Source organism: Leopardus geoffroyi, chromosome A2 (genome assembly GCF_018350155.1).
Source record: "Leopardus geoffroyi isolate Oge1 chromosome A2, O.geoffroyi_Oge1_pat1.0, whole genome shotgun sequence".
NCBI lineage: Eukaryota > Metazoa > Chordata > Mammalia > Carnivora > Felidae > Leopardus > Leopardus geoffroyi.
Window position 1 is genome coordinate 57,038,220 of NC_059331.1, and position 19,681 is coordinate 57,057,900.

A 19,681-nucleotide genomic window follows, 5' to 3' on the forward strand; every position below is an offset into this window, starting at 1 on the left:
CTAGGGGAGCGAAGGTGGCTCAGTCATTTAAGTGTCCAACTTTGATTTCAGCTCAGGTCATGATCTCAATGGGTTGTGGGTTCAAGCCCTGCATTGGGCTCCATGCTGAAAGTTCAGGGCCTACCTGAGATTCTTTCTTTCTTTCTTTCTCTCTCTCTCTCTCTCTCTCTCTCTCCCCCTCCCCTGCTCACTCTTGCTCTCTCAAAATAAATAAACTTAGGGAAAAAAAAAAGAATGGGCTCTTGAGGGGAGAGACCCCATCTATTCTTTGTGTTACCAGCAACCTGGCACAGACCCAGGTACTCAACAATAAAGGAAGCTTTCTGAAGACAAGTCCTGGTAGTTGGGCCAGTGAGAGGGGACAAGAGGGGGACAACAGGCCCAGTGGGGCTAAAGCTGCTTTCCAGGGATCTGTGCCGGCTGTCCCCAAGGAGTGAGTTCACATGTGCCCCAGTGGAAAATCAGTTCTGCTCATTAGGTTAAAAGCACTGCTAGTGGTTGAGTTCCCAAAACCTATGTCTAGCACTGTCTCCTCCAGTGGAAAGAAGATTTTATTTGAACAGTCTTTCTCCTGCATGACGGAACAGACAACGGAAAGTTCCTTGCTACTTCATAGTAGAAAAGGACCCTGGGAAAATGAGTTCTCAGGACAAAACTCTGAAAACTGGTCAGACTGACCCAAATACGAGTTCCTCAGTTATTTTTCGTCATGTCTTGGGATGTGGGGAGTCGAACCGGGAGGTGGAGTCTGCAGGCCACTCCTCCAGCCAGCTGCTGTCACTTCTGCCCTAGTCCTCCAGGGAGGAGGGTGGCCTGGGGCTTGCCAACCAGCCACGATCGAGACACGGGTGTGCCGTCAGGAGCGACAGTGACTTGCTGCCAAACGTCCAGTATGCTAGCTGAAGACAGGCAGCAGGAGGGCAGACACCGAGTGAGGGAGACAAGGGCGAGACAGGGAAGGGCAAGCAACGTGGCCCTGAACACAGACGACTCCTCTGTGGCAGGCAGTGAGCGCTGGGGACGGACTCCTGAGTCTAGATTCCTCCTGCCCCCTAAACACAGCTGCTCCAGGTCCCAGCGTCACAGATTTCTCGTCCCCTGTTACAACGCAGCCCTCCTCGGCAGGTTACCCGCAGTCTGAGGTCACAGAGCCATCAGGACTCTCGGGTTCCCGTTCTCCATCTGCCAAGGGGCCAAGGATGGTTCAGTAGCTTCCTGGAGTCGGTATTTCCTCACCAGGATCTTGGGAGGAGCAGCGACCAGCCCCGCTCTGCAGGGCTGCGGGGGGCACGGGGCGCAGGAGAGGTTCTAACGTGTTTCGAGAACATCAGGCACCACCAGTGTTACTGCTCACATCTGCCAGTCCATCTCATCCTCACGACAGCTCTAGAAGGTTTATGACTTTCTACGCCAGGGGCCTAGGGGTCACAGGGAAGCCATTGGCAGAAGAGCCTGGTCTGATTCTAAAACCCCATGACCTTTACTGTGTACGGCTTCTCCACAAACCTTAAATGCTTTGTTTGGTTTTGTTTTGTTTTCTTTCTTCCAAGAAACCTCACTGATGATTCATACCTCCTGCAGGAATCAGTCAAACCCCTTCCTGAACAGTCTGCATGGGGAAAAGGCACGACGTGGGAAAAAGACCAGAGCCTCTGACCAATGAGTCCTGCCTTGGTCGCTAGCAAAGGGCCACTGGCTCCCCAGGGACGCCCCTCCTCCTTCTCACAGGGAAGCGGAGACCATCCAGCACAACCCAAGCCCTTCCTCCCACCCGTCCCCCTTCCCTGCTGCCACCAAACTGCACTCACAGGCCCTTTGAGGTGCTGCGGGGAAACAGAGAGGGACCTGACCCAAGCAGGGCGCCAGGACGCCCCCCAACCTGATTCAGTGATCAGGCAGTCCCCCGCTAGGCTAGGAAGAGCCCATAACAAACAGGGTGGGCTGCTGGCTCCTTGTGGCAACAACCCATGCCTCCCAGGAAAGGCCGAGAACAAGCAACAGCAGCATTCCTAAAGCCACGGCCACAAGCTCAGACTCTCTGGGTAAACGGTCTGGTAGAGCCCTCACTGCCTCGACAGTAATTCCCTTAAGCCCACCGGATTCTCTTTTTCCAAACTTCCTCACCAGCAAGGACCCAGCCCACAGAAGGGTCGTATGCCATACGTCCCAAACTGAGCTCTGCCTTCCCTCGAGGTGTCCCTCCAGTGCCCTGCCACTAGGGTTAATGGAGAGTGCACCAAGCAGGGAGCCCCGCTCAGCCTTGACCCCTTGGGCGCCCCTCCACTCAGCCACAGCTGATTGTGCCTCCCGCCCGCATCAACCCTGAGGGACAAACATTGGGTCTTCCAGAGAATGCTTCCCACGGCCCTCAGGACACCGTTGACGCGCCTTCTATGTTCAGAAGTCTGGTCTTGAGCCCCCTCCTTACGCTCATCCCTGCCCCCACCCCAACACACTCCAGCCACTTTGGACTTGGACAAACACCCACACTTCCTCTCCCACACCTCCATGGCTTTGTGCATATGTGGCTCTGGTAGCAAAGCCCCTTCTCTCTTTCCTCAATGGGACACTGACTCATCTTCCAGGGCCTACCTAAGCTTGAAACTCCCTGCCTCTGCAACCCTGGGGAGAGCGGACTGCTGCCTCTTCGGTGGCCCTGCGGCACTCAGCCAACACCCCTAGGACAGCCATGGCAACCACACGGCCCTGCTTTGTGGGAAGAGTCCTAATTTTTTCTTCTTCTTTTTTTAAATATGTATTTATTTTGCGGGGAGCGCTAGCAGGGGAGGGGCAGAGAGAGGGGGACAGAGGATCTGAAGAGGGCTCTGCACTGACAGCAGCGAGCCCGATGTGGGGCTCGAACTCACGAACCGGGGGACCATGACCTGAGCTGAAGTCAGAGGCTCAACCAACTGGGTCACCCAGGCATCCCGGTCCTAATTTTCCACATTCAGTCTTGTGGCCACAATAAATACACACATACTTACTTGTCAGGTCACATGCTCCAATTCTGGGTTCAGAAACTGGGCAGCAACATTCACAGCACTGCACGCTAGCTATCTGTTTACATATCAGTTCCCCCAACCAGATGTGAGCTCCTAAAGAACAGGGACTGTCTCTTATTCCCCTTTTTTTCTCTTCAGAGCTTAGAATGGTGCCTGGGGAAAGAGGAGGTAGTCACAGAATGGATGGATAACCCATGAATGAGTCTCCATTTAATGATCTCCCCGATATGCAGTTGGTGTCTCAGGGTGTCAGACGGTAAATTCTACCAACAACTGTAATTAAGCCGGGCAGAGTACCTTCTAAAGGTTCGGCGTTTTTCCCTTTCAATCCCATTTCATCCTGTCTGCTGCTCCAGGCAGAAAAGGCCAGGTCAAGGCCATGGCTCTGAAGTGATCCCCCAAGAAACAAGCTAAGAGCAAAAAGGAATCTTTTAACAATAAACGTGAACAGAGAAATCTGGCAGACACTCCCCTCACCAAGTGATCAAAGAAGGCATCAGTACCAGGGGGTAACCTGGCACCCGGTACTGCCTGCCGTGGTGCAAATGGGCAGCACACAACATTACCTATGATTCATTCTTGCCCAAACCATCCCACCCGAGCCAAAGTGAGCCTCTAACCCAATCTCCAGTTTACAGGAGATACAGGAGACAAAGGGACAAGTCCAAAGACGCCCCAAGGAAACCACAAGACAAATCCAGGGAGCGAATCTTAAAAAAGAAAAAAAAAAAAAAAAAAAAAAAAAAAAATCAGTATCATTGAAAAAAAAAAAGAAAAGTCATTAAAAAAAAAAAAGGTAGCAAGGTGTTGTTCTGGGCCACGCCTGTACTAGACTCTGGTTCAAAGAGGAAACACACTATAAAAGCCATTTGGGAGAAAAGTTGGAAAAGCTTAAAAATCGGCTAGACAGTAGAAGCTATTATAGAAATACAATTGACCCTTGAACAGTGTGGGGGTTAGACGCGCCAACCCCCTGGGCAGTTGAAAATCTGGGGGTAACTTTGGACTCTCAAAAACGTATCTACTAATAGCTTAACTGTTGACTGGAAGACTTGTAGATAACATAAACAGTCAATTAGCATGTGTTTTATATGTTATATGTACTATATACTATATTCTTACAATAAAATAAGCTAGAGAAAGCAATGTTATTAAGAAAGCCATAATCCCTACGATTGCACTACTAGGTATTTATCCAAGGGCTACAGGTGTGCTGTTTCGAAGGGACACATGCACCCCCATGTTTATAGCAGCACTATCGACAATAGCCAAAGTATGGAAAGAGCCCAAATGTCCATCGACGGATGAATGGATAAAGATGTGGTATATATCTACAATGGAGTATCACTCGGCAATCAAAAAGAATGAAATCTTGCCATTTGCAACTACGTGGATGGAACTAGAGGGTATTATGCTAAGTGAAATTAGTCAGTCAGAGAAAGACAAATATTCTGTGACTTCACTCCTATGAGGACTTTAGAGACAAAACAGATCAACATAAGGGAAGGGAAACAAAAATAATATAAAACCAGGGAGGGGGACAAAACAGAAGAGACTCATGAATATGGAGAACAAACTGAGGGTTACCGGAGGGGTTGTGGGAGGGGGTGGGGGGATGGGCTAAGTGGGTAAGGGGCATTAAGGAATCTATTCCTGAAATCATTGTTGCACTAAATGCTAACTAATTTGGATGTAAATTTAAACAAACAAACAAACAAACAAACATAAATAAATAAATAAATAAGAAAGTCATTAGGAAGAGGGATGCCTGGGTGGCTCAGTAGGTTAAGCACCCAACTCTTGATTTCCACTCAGGTCATGATCTCACAGTTCGTGAGTTCAAGCCTCACACTGGGCTCTGTGGTGACAGTGTGGAGCCTGCTTGGGATTCTCTCTCCCTCTCTTTGTCTCTGCCCCTCCCCCTGCTGGTGCGCTCGCCCTCTCTCCAAATAGATAAATAAACTAAAAAAAAATTATATTACATATACAGAAAGATAAGGCACACAGCAAAATACGAACAGTGGCTGAATCCAGGCGGAGGACAGTTTCGCGGTTTACTGTGTTCTTTCACCCTTTCTGTTATGCTTGAAAGTTGTCACAGTAAAAAGTCAGGGAAAATGAGAGTATTAATAACAACCTCAGAATGAAGGTATTACGGATATGAAAAAAACCAGCTAGAGATCTTGGGAACGAAAATCGTATTTGTCAAAATAAAGAAACCGAGAGATGAATGATCAGAACAGATACAGCTCAAAAGGAAATCGTTGTGCCAGAAGGTGGAGCCCAGGTTTTGTCCAGAATACAGCACAACAGAACACAACGCTGTTAAAGTGGAGGAGAAGGCAAGTGATGTGGAGAAGAGACCCTAAGTTCCAGCTCCTGTCCCATGCAAGCTCTGGAGGAGAGAACAGGGAAAATGACAAGAAGGAGCTTATGAGAGACATTTTAAAAAATTCCTTAGGCCTTCAGAAATATAGGAATTTTCATACTGTTTCTATCTAATGCATAATGCCAAAAAAAAAAAAATCAACAATGATCTGACACGCAAGTTTTAGATGATTTCAACGTGGAAATTGGGGATGAGGAGGCAATAAACACACAGGGAGAATGTGCCAGGTTCTTGTACCCTTAGGGTCAAAGAAATAAATGCTGATTCTAGACCGCAGGTAGAAAAATATAAGTTTGAATATGCATTTAACATTTAACAAGATAAGTAGAAATAGGGTATATGGATTTCCCAATTACTAGAGGGTAGCATGGGAGAGAGACAAATATTGGATCCGCCAAAAGCAAAGACATACTTTGTGACGTGGAAAAAGGCAGTCACTGAACAGTGAGGGCAGAAGGCTTCATCCAGTTCGTTCAACAACAGAGAGGGGGCAGTGGAATAGAGACACAGCAGATCTCACATTCCCTCCCGGGCCTGGGAACCAACAAGAAAGCGTGTGATGTGGGGTGGTGGTAAGTGGTAGGAAGAAAAAAAAAAGTAAGGCAAGTAAAGGATATAAAGGAACGCAGACCGCGAAAACGTTACGCTCAGCGTAAGAAGCTAGATGCGGGAATACCCGCCACATTGTGAGTTCCACTTACACAGAATGTCCAGAACAGGCAATCTATAGAGGCAGAAAGTAGACAGGTGGTTGCCAGGGGCATGGGGAGGCAGCAACAAGAGCGACTGCTAACAGGTAGAAGGTGTCTCTTGGGGCGATGAAAATACCTGGCAATTAAGTGTGCTGACAGTTACACAACTCTGTGAGTACACGCCATCACCACCCTGAACTGAACACTTTCAATGCGGGAGTTCTACGGGATATGGATTGTATCTCAGTAAAGACTTTTTTTCAATTTTTTTTTAAGTTTATTTATTTATTTTGAGAGAGACAGAGACAATGTGAGCAGAGGAGGGGCAGAGAGAGAAAGGGAGAAAGAGAATCTCAAGCAGGCTCTGCACTGTCAGCAAAGAGCCCGATGCAGGGCTCGGATTCATGAAACCGTGAGATCGTGACCTGAGCTGAACCAGAGAGTCAGACGCTTAACCAACTGAGCCACCCAGGCACCCCAAGATTTTTTTTAATGTTTATTTATTTTTGAGAGAAAGAGAGACAGAGTATAAGCAGGGGAGGGGTGGAGAGAGAAGAAGACACAGAATCAGGCTCCCAGCTGTCAGCACAGCTGTGGGGCTCAAACTCAGGAACCGTGAGATCATGACCTGAGCCGAAGTCAGACGCTTAACCAACTGAGTCACCTAGGTTCCCCCCAAGAATTTTTTTTTTTTAAGTAGACTCCACACCCAGGGTGGAGGCCAACGCAGGGCTTGAACTCACGACCCTGAGATCAAGACCTGAGCTGAAATCAAGAGTCAGAGGCTGAACTGACAGAGCCACCCAGGCACCCCAATAAAGATTTTTTTTTTAAAGGAACTTGATAGAACGCTACTTTAGACAAGCTAGTCCAGTAAGGCCAACTCATGTAAAGCAAAATAACAATCTGTTGATGTTTACACACATGTGCACACACGCAGAGCAAACGGCCCCAAAGCATCTTAATAGCCACGGCCTTCCATCCATTACCATGCTCCTGCTCAGAGGCAGGGGAAACCCTGACTGGTAAAAAGAAGAATCTAGTGGGAATTCTATAGCTTGGAGTCCTTTTAATACTTAATGAGTTTTTCATGTTAGGCTTGAAAGTACCAACTGTGTGACCATTTTGCATCAAATTAGCCCAACTTTGCCAATTAAATTTTAAGAGATCTAACTTTTTTTAGTGTTTATTTATTTTTGAGAGACAGAGTACAAGTGGGGGGTGGGGAGGGGGAGAGAGAGAGAGAGAGAGAGAGAGAGAGAGAGAGAGAGACAGAATCTGAAGCAAGCAGGCTCCAGGCTCCGTACTGTCAGCACAGAGCCCGACGCAGGACTCGAACTCACGAACCACGAGATCATGACCTGAGCCGAAGTCGGACACTTGACCGACTGAGCCACCAAGGTGTCCCAAGAGATCAGGCCTTTTAGCAAACTAGTCTATAAAACTTTCCCCATCAACTTGTGCTGTGGTGGTACTATTTCTCAAAAGTCATAAAATCAAACAAAACAAAACACGGAGCTCCCTGTAAGGTCTCCTGCTCTCATCAGCCATTTAACTCGCCTCCCTGGCCAGGAGCCCTTCAGCTGATGCGTGAACCCCACTCTTCAAGCAGAGCCCCACCGTCACCCTTTCCCGCTTAGAAGGCTCTCCCTTCTCCCTCCTTCTCTACCCTTTCCTCCCTCTCACTACTTGCGCGTTCATTCAGTCAGCACGTATCAAGGGCTTATTCTGGGGAAAATAACCCAAAGAAAACCCTAGAGTCAGAGTGCACACAGAGGTATTTAATTTACCTTGTGGTTTCAATAATAAAATAGACTCTCTTCTATGTATTTCAAAGAATGTTCATGTATTTTATAAAACTGATCTTTTTCTATGTAATTCATCTATCACGTAAACATGGCAGATATGCACAATTCAGAGCTAGCGAACTGAAGTTTATTCTGACGGCTTTGATCCACTTTTTCATCACGAAATCACCTACTGTTTGTGTATCCATTAGAGAGTTAAAACCCAAGAATAAAAAACAAGTTAAATAAATTAAAAAAAAAATCAAAGTTTTTCATTAGAAAATGTAAACGGAATATTTTTAATTTTAAAAACTATTGGATTTTTACCCTTCTCAGGCATGAAAATGGCACGAGTGGGGATTACCTGGCTTGAAATTATAAGACAAATTTTTTTCAGTGAAATGGTCCAACATCCTCACCATCAGCTACCCTAACCCACTAACCATCAGCTGTGTGCCTCTCACATCAAGATGCACAGCATCCCCGGGGCACCTGGGTGGCTCAGTTGGCTAAGTGTCCGACTCTTGATTTCGACTCCGCTCAAGATCCCACAATTTGTGGGATCGAGCCCTGCATCGGGCTTGGGATTCTCTCTCTCTGCCTCTCCCCCGCTCATGTGCACGTGCTCTCTCTCAAAATAAATAAACTTAAAAAAAAAAAAAAAAAAAAAAAAAGGATGAATGGCATCCCTTTAAAAAGCAGTTGCCTCAAGACGGGACACACTCCAATGACCTGTCACTGCCCAACACACACTGCAGTTGCCATCAGGGCACTTGGGCAAGCCCCCTGGCCTGCATTACACCATATTTGCGATTTTATAGTCAGACCTCGTTTTGGACCGAAGAACTGCTTAACACTATGGCAGGTGTTCAAATACATCCCTGAAAGTCCCGCCAAAAGTAAGAGCTGCAGGGTGCCTGGGTGGCTCAGTCGGTTAAGCGTCCCACTCTTTCATTTTGGCTCAGGCCATGATCTCATGGTTCATGAGTTTGAGCCCCACATCAGGCTCTGTGCTGGCAGTGAGGAGACTGGGATTCTCTCTCTCTCCCTCTCTCACTTGTTCTGTCTCTCTCTCTCTCTCTCTCTCAAAATAAATAAATAAGCTTTAAAAAAAAAAGATCTGTACATTCTGAAGAATTTGAATAAGGATCATCGCAGCTGGTTAAACATCTGGGAAATACATGTACAATTTTTCAAGGAGACTCTTTTGAAAGGCGCAGCACCCGTGGACACATCAGGTTCTGGGGTTGCTATTTTTTACAAATCAGGCACATCGCTCCTTAGTCACGCTCCAAATTTGGGATGGTGTCACCTCAAACGTTGACGAATAGGTGAGAAAACCTCTAAGAACCGCGGATGCTCACACACCTCATCTCGGGTTAAATTTGCCTCTTTCCAATCTGGGAAACAGAGGCTTACAAGGCACAGTAAAGCAAGTCAGATCAGAGAAGTCCATGTGTGTCGTGGTGTATATACAGGAGCTGCTAATGAGAAACGGTCTTCACTTACTAATCCCTCCCAGCGGGCTGGAGGGATCCTCTAACAGTCCTTGCTTGGGTTCTGCCACTATGTGTTCAACAGGACAGCATTTTGTAAGCCATTCTAGAAGATGGGCTTTTTCTTTTGTTCGTACCAGCCAAATGCACCACTTCACCCAATTCATCTGAATTAACAAGGATTTGTGTAACAAGCACCTGGCATCAGGATGCTACTTCGGTACTGCTAATCAAAACACACAAAGAGTGTGAAATGCAAGTGATATATGACAGCCCAGATATTGAACTCATTCCTCCCCAACCTTTCTGCGTGTGTGTGGTGTTGGTGCGGGTACTACCGGGCGGGGGGCGGGGGAGGGCATGGCCAACAGTGAGCAGAAGCACCGGGAGCCAGAAGGCTCAGTTCTGTTCAGATCTGTCACCCGCAGGCCTCCATGTCCTGCTCTGTAAGATGAGGGTCTCTCTCACAGGGTGGCCACGGGGAAACCCCATATGGGTAGGTAAGACAAGGATCCTTCCTGCATTCACTGACAGGGTAACAGATCAGTGAAATGACTTGCGTAAGGTCCGCTGCGCACCCAAGCTTCCTGACTCGCCACATCACTCGCTCTCTCTCTCTCTCTCCCAGGTGATTTCCATACCAACGTCAGCACCCATTTACTGATGATCTGCAATGGGCCAGGTCCCTAAAGCGAAGGGGTTTGCAGGGTTTGAGGGTGAAGCCGGTAAGAAGAGGTGACATCACACGCCTAAAGGGCTACGTGGCAAAGCCAAGATTTTAAGGTGGTAAATCTTAAGGAGCAGCGTGGGTCTGCTCCTGGAGCTCGTTCCACGGTCTTTCCGCTACACGTGCTGCCTCAGGAGGGTCAGAAACCTCAGGAGGCAAGGTTTATTTTGCAACAGGGATAGCTGTCATTGGCATCAAGAACAGATTTCCTCGGACAACCAGCACGACCCAGTACTTCTTTCTTATCTAACAGTCCTTTTGCTATTTCTGATCAAAACTGAAAAAGTCCATGGGGCGCCTGGGTGGCGCAGTCGGTTAAGCGTCCGACTTCAGCCAGGTCACAATCTCGCGGTCCGTGAGTTCGAGCCCCGCGTCAGGCTCTGGGCTGATGGCTCAGAGCCTGAAGCCTGTTTCTGATTCTGTGTCTCCCTCTCTCTCTGCCCCTCCCCCGTTCATGCTCTGTCTCTCTCTGTCCCAAAAATAAAAATAAACGTTGAAAAAAAAAAACTGAAAAAGTCCAACCAATATGATCCAAGTAGGAAAAGCACCTGATCCGAACCACAAAATCCCGATTGGAAGGACGGAGGATGCAAACTTTAAAAGAAGGCAATGCCTATTTCCCTGCCCCTGCCCCCTCTTTTGAAAGTGCCAGGCTACAAAAACAAAGATTACTTGTAGGGCCCCGGGGAAGCTTGAGAGCCAAGGCCCAAGGTCCTGAAATCTGGAGGCCCAGGCCCAAGGGCATAAACTTTACCTCTGTGGAGAGATCTGGCAACCTCCCCAACAAGGGGAGAGTGAACCCGACAGAGAGCTGAATAAAGGGGGTACAATTCGACAAGGCTAACCTCTGTGTGTGGACTTGAGGCCTGTGTCCCCAGCGATCTGCAAAACGAGTTTACATAACAGGCCTTTGTATTGTCCCAGATAAGAGAGAGTAGAGGAGCGGTCAGAATGTTTTAAGGATTTAGAACCGGCTGAGATTTCCTGGGGGACAGTGAGGTGGGCGGGGCGGGGAGTGAGGGGTGGAGGAGGAGCGAGTTAAGAAATCACCTGTCTGCTCTGAGGAAGAAAAATGGTAACAACAGCAATAATAATGTAAGTCCTCATATTTGCAATTCCTTGATTTTATCCACAACGCCACTTTCAGGATAGACCAGAAATGAGTAACACTGGTTGTCTCTTCTTAGAGGGCACCGCGGAGTTGGGGGTCAAAGGGAGATTTTTTTTTTTTAAACTGTATGCCCTTTTATGTCTTTGAAATTTTGAAATTCCTGACCACGTGGATGGATCATCCATTCAAAAATATGTAAGGGGAGGGGCGCCTGGGTGGCGCAGTCGGTTGAGCGTCCGACTTCAGCCAGGTCACGATCTCACACTCCGTGAGTTCGAGCCCCGCGTCAGGCTCTGGGCTGATGGCTCAGAGCCTGGAGCCTGTTTCCGATTCTGTGTCTCCCTCTCTCTCTGCCCCTCCCCCGTTCATGCTCTGTCTCTCTCTGTCCCAAAAATAAATAAACGTTGAAAAAAAAAAAATTCAAAAATATGTAAGGGGAATTTTTACACTATTTTAAGTACGTCCATAGTTTTCCAACAGCCCTAAGAAGCAGGTAAAGATCATTAGTCCCAACTCAAAAATGAGGAAGCAAGCCATGGGCTCCAAGAAGGGAAAAGGAATTCGCCACGGTTGTGCCAGAGCTGGATAGAAGACTCAGACCTTCAGACTCCTAAGCCAGTGCTCTCTTTCAGAGACTGCACGGTGTGCAAGATGGCGCCCCCCAGGTTCACTCTTGAAGTTCAACCTGCATAGCCAGAGCCTCAGGAATCCCCATGAGGTTGGGCACAGGAACCTGTCACCCCATAAGGTGCCTTCCTAACCAGCACAGCAGGCTATGTGGGCTGTTCAAGGCTGGCTGGATGTTCTGTTAGTGGACAAACATGCTGGAACTCACTGAGGCTTCAACCCTTATTCCTGAAAAATCTATGAAATTCCCAAGTCCACATTCTTGTCTCAAAGTGCGGTGACTGCAACTGCATTTTTACTAGATTCATTAACTTGCAGACTCTGAGGATCATTATTATGAACTCAGAGGGACTCAGATGGGGGGCGGGCGGGGGAGGCAGGGAACTGTTGAGTATGAAAACAAGCACTAGGCTTGGGACCCAGGCAGACCCTGGGCTCAAGTCCTGGTTTTGCCACCGACTTGTGTGTAGCCTTGGACATGCTGGTCACTTCATTTATTTTGGCCTCAGCTTCCCCTCTATTAATAAAAATCAATGCACAAACATGTACTGCACATCATGTGTCTTAACAATGTGCTAGGGACTCATAGGCCCATAAGGCAGACTAGATCCCTGCGCTTTCAAGGAGCTGATACACATCATACAGGAGGGGACCAACAAACGAGGTAATTTCAAGTCCTAATAAGTGCTATGAACTTATACTGTAATGGGAGAGAGGGTCTAGAAGGTCAGGGAAGGCCTCTCTCTGAAGAGAAGGCATTTGCAGTGGGAGCCAAATAATGAAGCAGCAGGGGGATATAGGAACACGGTGTGATAGGCAGGGGGACAGATACAAAGACCCCAAGGCAGAAAGGGCTAGCGAGGCTAGACAGCAGCAAGTGAGGGACAGAGGGAGGGACATGAAATCAGCCCAGGTAGACGGGGGCCCACCTCCTCAGGTAAGGAGTCTGGATGTTATTGTGGTTGCAACAGGAAGTGACTATAGAAATAAGGAAGTTTGATTAGATCTGTGACATTTCAAACAGTTTTTAGCAGAACTTTTCAGTCAAACAGAAACAAGTGGACCCTCAATACAGAAGTGGATAAAAGGAGTATTACTCTGGCTGGGTGAGAAGCCAGAACCTGTAGCCCCTTGGCCTTCCCCCTTCACCCCTGCAGCAGTACCCCATCCCACCTGCCCTGCCTAGCACTGGCGTTCAGAGGGGCTGGAAAAACACCGGGTGATCTATCTCTGGGTTGTTGGAGCTCTAACAAAAGCCTGTGGCACATGGAGAGAAGGTTTGGGAGATCATGTTGGATGCTTGTTGGAACCCCAACAGCCCCTGGAAAGGTTTTAAACTAAACCCCTGATACGGACACACTTTCTGCAGGAACAATAACAATAAAATCTGGCTCACCAAAGGTTCCAGTTAAAATCACATTGCTGAAACTATAGGGACAGAAAACAGATCGGTGATTGCCAGGGGCTGGGGTGAAGGGAGGACACTGACACAAAGGGACACAAGGGAACTTTCTGGGTCGCTGGAAGTATTCTATATTGTGATTGTGGGGGTGATTATGGGACTGTATACGTTTGTCAAAATTCACAGAACAGCACACCTAAAATGGGAAATGTTTAAGGAGCATAAATTAAACTTTAATAAACCTGGTGGGTTTTTTGAGGGGGAAAAAAAAAAAGACACCTCTGAGGTGTTTTATGGATGAGGAAACAGACTCAGAAAGCAACAGTGACTTGCTCCTTCTGAGTCAGTAGAACCCCAAAAGTCCCCCACCCACTGCTGCTCACAGTTTTTTGTGTTTTTTGTGTTTTTTTTTTGCTCGGTTTTAATTCAAAGCCTCTTTAGCATCCTGGGCCTCAGGTTTCTCTGACTACAAAATGAAGAGATAAATAATTGCCAAAGACTTTCCCACTCCCAACAATCAGATTCTAAGAAGCAGTCTGGTGTAAGGGGAAAGACCTCAGTGCTGTGGAGACCGAAACAGTGGAAGAAAATACCCACTGCTACCATTACCTGCTGTGTGCCCTGGGGCAAGCCTGTCCTATGCCAGACAGGGTTAATAAGGACACATCTGTAGGGGTGCCTGGGTGGCTCAGGCAGTCAAGCATCTGACTCTTGATTTTGGCTCAGGTCAGGATCTCACAGTCGTGAGATGGAACCCCACGTCAGGCTCTGCGTTAACAGCGCAAAGCCTGCTTGAGATTCTCTCTCCCTCTCTCGCTGCCCCCTCCCCCTCTCAAAATAAATAAACATTAAACACACACACACACACACACACACACACAGCTGTAAAACAGCTGGCACACAACAGACTCTCAAGAAGGGCAGCCGTCGTAACTACCGAGGGGTTTTACCATCCCCATGCTGTTCTGAATGCGGAGGTGACCATAAGGAAAAGAAATCACAAACTGCCTGCGCTGCATTGCATAACCTGTGCCCGGGTACACAGTACACCCTGGGCTCCACCGGGACACAGGCTGTTATCACACCAGGTAAACAGGAACACCCTGCCCCCTCCTTGACCACCGTCAGCACCCAGTCACCACAAACACTTGGGTGCAGGAGAAGGCCGACAGCTCACAGGAACACCACGGCTATTTATGCCTATATTTTAGGCACTCCGTTTTCCCTGTGGCTGCTGGCATCATCACAGGGCACAGACTCATCCAGAGACACACCCCACCCATCCTACAGCCCTTTCCCTCACCATCTGCTCCAAAGGGGTGGTCCCAAATAATGACTCAAAGCTGCCTGCCACACGCTGCTCCTTTTTTCTGCTCTCCGAAAGAAACCAAAACACACAGAAACCGAAAAGACTGTTTAAAAACAACAACCACACACAAACAAACAACAAACGCTTCAGGTAGGGAGTTTCTGCTTCCTCTGGCACAGCCATTCTAGGGGCACTGCGGTCATGTAAAGTTTGTTGGCTTACTTTTTCTCCACGGAGAGACAGGAGGTAGGCAACACCCACAAATTATCCCAATTCTGCAGAAACAAAGAGCGAAGCACCCTGGCAAAAGGCAAACATGAGCAGGGCTCCAGCGGCCCAGGGACGCAAAGCACCAGAGCATCAGGCCTCAAGGGACTTCAGTACTCTGGCTCATCTTCTAGAAAACACAGAGATAACAGGAGAAAACACTTGCCCCGTGCCGCCCCTGCCCGGTGCTCTTAAGAGCCGTCCTGGAGATCATGTGAATTCAAAACCACGAAAGAATGGAAAAGATTTCTGCACAGCTCAGTTAAGTAAAGTTACTGGGCAAAAACAATGCTCTGTCCTGGCCACGATCTCCTAACTCTATTAGGGAGAGCTGGCACCCAGGTTAAGAAAACTCTGATTCACTAATCACAAATATTATTTATCAAACCACTGCCAGGACATTGTGGCAACTACATCCTGCTGTTTCTATTCAGAGCCATTGCCAAAGTTTGGTCCTCTCCCCCACCTTCCGGTATCTGTGAACTTTTCAGTTTCTATCAAACTCCAGATGGGGGAGGGGACCCAGTGCTGGCCCTGGTCGAGTAAAGTTCCACCACCAGGTCCACAAAGAGACTGCAGGGAGGCGTGGCCAGGCCGGAAATTCTGACAAAAAGTTTTGGCCCTCCGGTCCTAGAAGCAACTACTTCCTGATCCTTTCTAGTCGTGGAGGGAGGGGGGAAGGGGTAGTTTTCTGGCCGGGTTCTCCCAGCCCGGGGCCGAGCTAGGGCCTTCGATCGCGGTGGGGAAGGGTCAGGCCAACCATGGGCCCTTCTATACCCCGCACTCCGAGGCGCTCTGCTGCCTTCCACCGGCGAAGTTATTTTGGAGCAAAGTGCCCCCAGGGTGTGAGCTCGGGAGGGCAGGGACTCCTCCCCCACACTATCCCCAAACACACACACCCACACCCGCACACACACACCCCAAGGCCGGCGCTCTGAGGACTGAACCTGACCTAGACCCTAAGGCCCAGGCCTGCTACTACAGGAGGAAGGGTAAGGGGAAATGAAAGGGGTTTGTCAGGACCTCAGAACAATCCGGGGCGCTCGCTGCGGTCTGGGGTTGAACCAGCCCCTGCCCCCGCTGGGGGAGTGCGCCTTCCGGGGTCCCTGGTCGACCCCCAGTGCCCGTCGTTGCCCCGGCCGCGCCGCAGTCAGAGAAGGCCAAACCACCTCCCGCGCGGCGACCCCAGGCCGGGCCTCCCACCTTGACCCGCTTGCCCTGGACCTCCAGCGTCTTCATGGTGAAGTCGACGCCGATGGTGCTGCCCTGACGCTCGGAGAAGGCGCCGGTCTTGAAGCGCTGCACCACGCACGTCTTGCCCACGCTCGCGTCGCCCACCAGCACCAGCTTGAACAGGAAATCGTACTGCTCGTCCGGGTCCCCCTGGCCCGGGCCCGGCCCCGCCATGGCCGCGCGGGAGCCGAAGGGCCGGCGCTCCGGACGCTGGGGGCAGCCCGGGCTCACGGAAGCTACTGACCGCCAGGCGACGTGGAACCACCGCAACACCTGAAGAAGGGGCGCCGCCGACTGCCGGCCCCAACCCGGGCCCGCCCCGGCCCCGCCCCTCCGCCCTTCCGCCCCGCCCCCGGCCGGGCCGGAGCCCACCGGCCTAGGCTCCGCCCGGGACTCGCCCGGTCCCTCCTCCGCAAAGCTCGCGGCCGGCCTCTGCTAGCTCCCGGCCAGTCCGGCCCTCAGGTCCGGCCTCAGCCCTGCCGCGGCCAGGCTCCGCCCCCCGCACGGCCCCGGCCCGACTCTAGCCTCAGCACATCGGGCCCCCCCCCATCCCCACTCCAACCTCAGCACTTTGCAGGACAGACTCCGCCCTCAGCCACACCCCCGATTAGACTCCGCTCTCAGCCCCGCCCCGGCCAGACTCCGCCCGCAGCGCCGTTCTTGGCCGCGCCCCCAGCCAGACTCCGTCCCCAGCATCGCTGTCGGCCCCGCCCCCAACCCGACTGCGCGCTCGCCGCGGCCCTAAGCGGGTGGACGAACCCCCTCAGCACCGCCCCTAAGCCTTCCCACAACCTAACTCCGCCCGCAGCACCGCCCCCAGCACTCGTCACGCCCCCCGCCGTCCCGCTGGTCAGCCCGCTCGCAGAAGCAGACAGGAACAGGCTCCGGGCAACGGTAGGATCTTTGGGCCTGACCCAGCCAAAAAGAACCAAACACTTGGCCTGAGCAGAGGAACATGGGAGGTTTGTGGGGAGCTCTATGGAAGGGCAGATCAGCTCCTGTCAAGATGGTCCATAAACCAGGGGTCCTTGGAGAAATGGAACCCAAATGTCTATAAATGTCTATAAAATAGATCAAATGGGACCTATCCCCCCAAAGGGCTTCCCGACCACCAAGATGGGAGGGAACTGAGAACACTCTTGCCCTCCAATTCTACTTAGTTCAATAAATTTGGTTAATGCCTACCATGGTTCAGGTACTGTTCTAGGGCCTTTGTTCCTATCAGTGCACAAAGCAGACAAAAATCCATACCCTCCCCAGTAGAAAAGGAAAGAGGGCTTTTCCATGGCTTAAGGAGACCACAGAGGGCAAGTCCACCAGGGCCAGTACCTTGAGGATCCCTGACCAGCTTTACTGGCCAAGCGGGGAAGAGACTGGATGAGGAGGCAAAGGCAGACCCATGGAGATGGTGGAGGAGCAATTTGTTCTGGAACAGTGTGAACTCTACTCCCATGGTAAATACCCAACAGTGCCAGACAGGAACCCCCAAAGTGCCATGGAAAAGCAATTCTGGGAGCCCAGCTTTATTACATCAGACTGGAGTGGCAGGAAATAGCCTCCATCCTGAGGTGGAAGGAGACAGAAGGGTATGGGATGGAGGGCTTCCACATGCTGGGGTTGGCTCTGGGAAACTGGGGCATGTCAAAGCTTAGAACTCTAGAAAATAACATCTGCTCCAGCCCAGAGTGGCTACTCACAGCCACTGGTGGAGACAGGGAAGGGAAAGGTGAGCCCAGGAGCTGGATTGAGCCAAGGCTTAGCTGCTGGAAGCACCGGGAGAGGAAGGAAGAATGTCAACAGTTGCAGGGTGGGGTGGACGAGTGGCCGATGAACTGAACTGGCCTTTTCATTTGCCTTGCCTGGAATTGGTTTGGGGTGGGGTGGGGGCATGTTGGTCTTGCTATGGATTTTGCCAGAAGGCCCAGCCACCACTTGCTTTGGTGGGGTGATGGAAAGGTTCTAAAACTAGACTTGCGATGAGGGCTGCATGACTCAGGAAATGTATTAAAGTCCTTAAACTACACTTACCATGGGTGGGGAAGATGGTGTGTTAAGTTACACCTCAATAAAGCTGTTTAAAAAATATCCGCATTTCCTCTTTTTTGGTGGGAAGTTTCCGAGTAGCCTGGTGCCATTTTATCTGAAGTTGAATTATGCACATTTGAAACAGAGCAATTCAAATTTAGAAATGTTTTATGATGTCTCACTTAATGCCCTAAATGTGAAATGATGCACATCCCAAATTTTAAAAAATAGGTCAAGAATTTAACATTCTTACAGCTGGGGGGGGGGGGGCAGGGGGAATGCTGAGTTTTAACTATGCCGTTGCCACATGGGGGGGCACCAGCCTAGCTGACATGCTGAAGCATGCACTGTAACCCCCACACAGCGTGGGTCAGAACTCCTCCCAGTGGTTAGAGAGACAAATGCCATCTTCCCTCTTCCTTAGTTCCTCCCTCCGTTCCTTTTTCATCTTTATCTTTCTTTCCACTGTCACCTTTGGTAAAATATACAGCCTCTAACAATACCATCTTGAGTTTTACTTGTCAGTGCCCAGGCTAGTGCTAAAAATGTGTCCCCAACATACACGAAGGCGAGAAAACACCACAAAGACCAGACACCAACCGTGATACCCTGCGTTAGTAAAGAGTTCTTGGTGCACATTATTAGAATATAACGGAGCAGCAAGGACTGGGCTGGTGCTGGCTGAGGACTGGGAAGGCTCCCTCGCAGGGGCAGCCCTCAACCCACCTGGTGGCCAAAAAAATGGCAGCCATCCCACTCTTTCCCCCCTCCCCAAACCCCAAAATGTTATAAACACTGGTCAAATGACCCCCAGGCCTCCCTTGCTTCCGTTGATGGTACCCATTTCACGCTTGAGGCTTTGCCTAGAAATAAGGGAGCAATTGGCTCTCAGCACCCCTATGCCAACCTCTACCAACTTCATGCTGCCCTCCCACCCCCTCTGCTACCCCCACACCCGGCTCAGTGCCCCACCCAGCACTGCCCTGGCTTTCTCCCCTGCCAGCTTCTAGTCCCCACAGTCCCCCACCACCAAATGGGCTTGCTGGAAGGGCTCTTATGAGGTCACTCCCCCTGCTCAAACGTCAGTGATGAGCCCAGACCCTCTGGAACACCCACACCTTCAAGGTCCACCCCTCCATAATCATCTGTTCCCCTGCCAGGAAGCCCCTCCCCGGTTTCCCAGACCCTCCAACCTTCCAGTTTTCACAGAATCCTCCAGGGTCCTGCCGGAAGGACTGGTGGGATCAGCCCTGAGCTCACCACTCCTCACCATGCTTAGGCGGAAACCCACGCTCTGAAGCTTGCAAAAAATACCCTGTGCAGGAACTCTGCCCTGCTCAGTCCTGCAGGAGACCTTCCCGCCACATTTTTATTTTCAGGGGGAGGTGGGGAGAAATGAAGGAGACGGACGTGATGTGAAAATGCCTGAAGGGGCAGGCTGCTGCCACAAATCTCCCAGGGGCCTGTCTCTGCTCATTAGTTAAGTGGTGCCTGCCCAGTGAGGGAAGTGAGGGAAGGCCTGATGTACCCAGATGGGTTCCTGCTGTCACCACTTCGCAGTTCCTGTGAGCAGAGGATGACACACCCCTACTCCATCCTCTCTTGGGGCTT

The 19,681-nt window shown here is 50.2% G+C and overlaps 1 protein-coding gene across 1 annotated transcript in view; it reads right to left on the minus strand.

The window, feature by feature from the left end:
* Nucleotides 1–16,388, minus strand: part of RAB43 (RAB43, member RAS oncogene family) — a 33,692-nt gene extending 17,304 nt beyond the window's left edge. The window contains exon 1 of the mRNA XM_045493989.1: nucleotides 16,016–16,388. Coding sequence (XP_045349945.1) covers nucleotides 16,016–16,219 — 204 coding nt within the window. The 5' untranslated portion in view covers nucleotides 16,220–16,388. The remainder of the gene's footprint in view (nucleotides 1–16,015) is intronic.
* Between the last annotated feature and the right edge of the window lie 3,293 nt (nucleotides 16,389–19,681).